At 40.3% G+C, this 2,745-nt stretch overlaps 1 protein-coding gene across 1 annotated transcript; it reads left to right on the top strand.

Moving 5' to 3' along the window:
- Window positions 1-415: 415 nt before the first annotated feature.
- LOC129053496 (testis-specific chromodomain protein Y 1-like) lies at window positions 416-2,508 on the top strand. The gene is made up of 2 exons (XM_054545532.2): window positions 416-2,010; window positions 2,445-2,508. The coding sequence occupies exons 1-2, from the start codon at window positions 416-418 to the stop codon at window positions 2,506-2,508; spliced, it is 1,659 nt and encodes a 552-aa protein (XP_054401507.2).
- Window positions 2,509-2,745: the final 237 nt, after the last annotated feature.

The raw sequence follows: 2,745 nt of genomic DNA, 5'->3' as shown, positions 1-2,745 counted from the left end.
GAAATAGTGGAGGTACATTATACAGGAGTAAAGGTTTTGTATGTTACTGAAGGTAAGCTAGTGTAACTTTAAAAATGTTATAAGATTAGAGTCTTCCATACAATCATCATAGCAACCACAATTAAACAAACAAACACCAAAGAGTAACAGGCAGGAAGAAAGCTTTCTGTTCTACACCAGAAGGTTGTGGCTGTGGATTTAGCTACTCTCACCTGAGGCTACTGAGCAAGCTATCATGCACCATAGCATAGCTGCTATTTCACACAATTTTCACTACACCAGTGGTGATGAAATAGAAGAGGTTCATCCATATGCAGAACCTGGTGAAGAACTGGAGGCGGAAAGGAGTGGCGATGTGGAGACACAACTGACAAAATGTTGGCACAGCAACTGCTCCAATCCTATGTCTTTCCTCATGGCTTCCCAGGAGTTTGAGGTTGAAAGTATTGTTGACAAAAGACAAGATAAAAATGGGAATACAGAGTATTTGGTTTGGTGGAAAGGTTACGACGAACAGGATGACACTTGGGAACCAGAGCAGCACCTCAGGAACTGTGAAAAATGTATACTTGATTTTAATAGACGACAGACTGAAAAACAGAAAAAACTGACATGGACTAGAACCAGTAGAATTTTTTCAAACAATGCCAGAAGAAGAACTTCTAGATCTACAAAAGTGAGCTATTCTAAGAACTCTCCTAAAACGCTAGTGACGGATAAACACCACAGATCCAAAAACAGCAAGTTATTTGCTGCCAGCAAGATCGTTAGGAGAAAGGCATCTTCAAGTCTCTCCGACACAAATAATAGGGAGATGATAAATTCAACTATCAAGACCGTTGCACCTGAAAGCCCCTTTAACGACAAGAAAACTGTGAGAGGCTTTCAGAAACTTGAGAAACTGGACCCTATTGCAGCAGATCAGCAGGACACAGTGGTCTTCAAGGTGACAGAAGGGAAACTCCTCCACGACCCTTTGTCACGTCCTGGTGCAGAACAGCCTAGAATAGAGAACAAGACTCAGATACACCCACCAATGTCGCAGATGTCTGGCTCAGTTACTGCTTCAATGGCCACAGGTTCAGCTACCCAAAAAGGTATAGTGGTATTAATAGACCCGTTAGCAGCCAATGGAAAAACAGACATGCATACCTCAGTTCCAAGAGTGAAAGGTGGGCAAAGAAATATTACTGATGACAGCAGAGACCAGCCTTTTATCAAGAAGATGTACTTTACCATAAAGCTAACAGAAAGTGCCAGCACATACAGAGACATTGTAGTGAAGAAAGAGGATGGATTCACCCAGATAGTGCTATCAACTAGATCCACAGAAAAAAATGCACTGAATACAGAAGTAATTAAAGAAATAGTTAATGCTCTTAATAATGCTACTGTGGGTGACAGCAAGCTCATGCTGTTCAGTGCAGCTGGAAGTGTCTTTTGCTGCGGTCTTGATTTTGGGTACTTTGTGAAGCACTTAAGGAATGACAGAAACAGAGCAAGCCTTGAAATGGTGGATACCATCAAGAACTGTGTGAATACTTTTATTCAATTTAAAAAGCCTATTGTTGTATCAGTCAATGGCCCTGCCATTGGACTAGGTGCATCCATCCTGCCTCTTTGTGATCTCGTGTGGGCTAATGAAAAGGCTTGGTTCCAAACCCCTTATATGACCTTTGGACAGAGTCCAGATGGCTGTTCAACTATTACATTTCAAAAAATGATGGGTAAAGCATCTGCCAATGAAATGTTATTTGCTGGGCGAAAGCTGACAGCATGGGAGGCATGTGCCAAAGGCCTGGTCTCTCAGGTAGTTTTGAGTGGAACTTTCACCCAAGAGGTTATGATTCAAATTAAGGAGCTTGCCTCATATAATCAAATTGTACTGGAAGAATCTAAGGCCCTTGTTCACTGTAATATTAAGTTGGAGTTGGAACAGGCCAATGAGAGAGAGTGTGAGGTGCTGAGGAAGATCTGGAGGTCAGCCCAAGGGACAGAATCCATGTTAAAGTATGTTGAAAATAAAACTGTTGAGTTTTAATTGTCAGTCTGTCTGCTCAGGACGCGAGAACTAAGCTGAACCAAATGCATCATGAGTTGCGAGATGCCCTAATCCATCTTCATTGCCCAAAACAGTTTCACCCATAGCTAAGGCTTGGAAACAGAACCGGAAATGTCCAAGCCAGGTATTTAAATTATCACATCATTTTTAAGCACTGTAGCTTTAAAAGAAGTAATAAAACAGCTTGTTTGCCCAAATGTGGTTATTTTATGCTCACATAAGCCCAAATATAAAAGCAGACTGTTGGGTACTAGATTCTTCTTGGAAGCCATAAAGTGTATCTATGGCTACTACGATACACAAGACCAGAGTTGTGTTTTATTGGATGCTTATGACAGAGAATCCTGTAATAATGTTGATTTTTCTTAATTTCATATGCTAGAATACCTCTGCTGGGTTATAAGGCAGCATTAGCTTCCCTTCCAGAAGGACACAGAACTGTATGAGATGGTGCCCTTGACTTTACAGTGTCACAAGCACTTCAGAGACACACTATTATAAATTAAAAGACTTTTCTTTTAGAATAAATATTTCTGGCACAAAATTCACTGATGATCATTCTCCTAAACTGAACATATGACTAGAACTTGTGGTGAGGTATCACTTGATTTTATTTTCCTTTATAAATGTCTAGTTCTTACCCAGTTAACAAAAGAAAACTTTATCTCTCTAAAGTAAAACTT

Source organism: Pongo abelii, chromosome Y, assembly GCF_028885655.2.
Source record: "Pongo abelii isolate AG06213 chromosome Y, NHGRI_mPonAbe1-v2.0_pri, whole genome shotgun sequence".
Lineage (NCBI taxonomy): Eukaryota > Metazoa > Chordata > Mammalia > Primates > Hominidae > Pongo > Pongo abelii.
The sequence above is the reverse complement of the archived record's forward strand: the minus strand, read 5'-3'. Positions and strand labels throughout refer to the sequence as shown.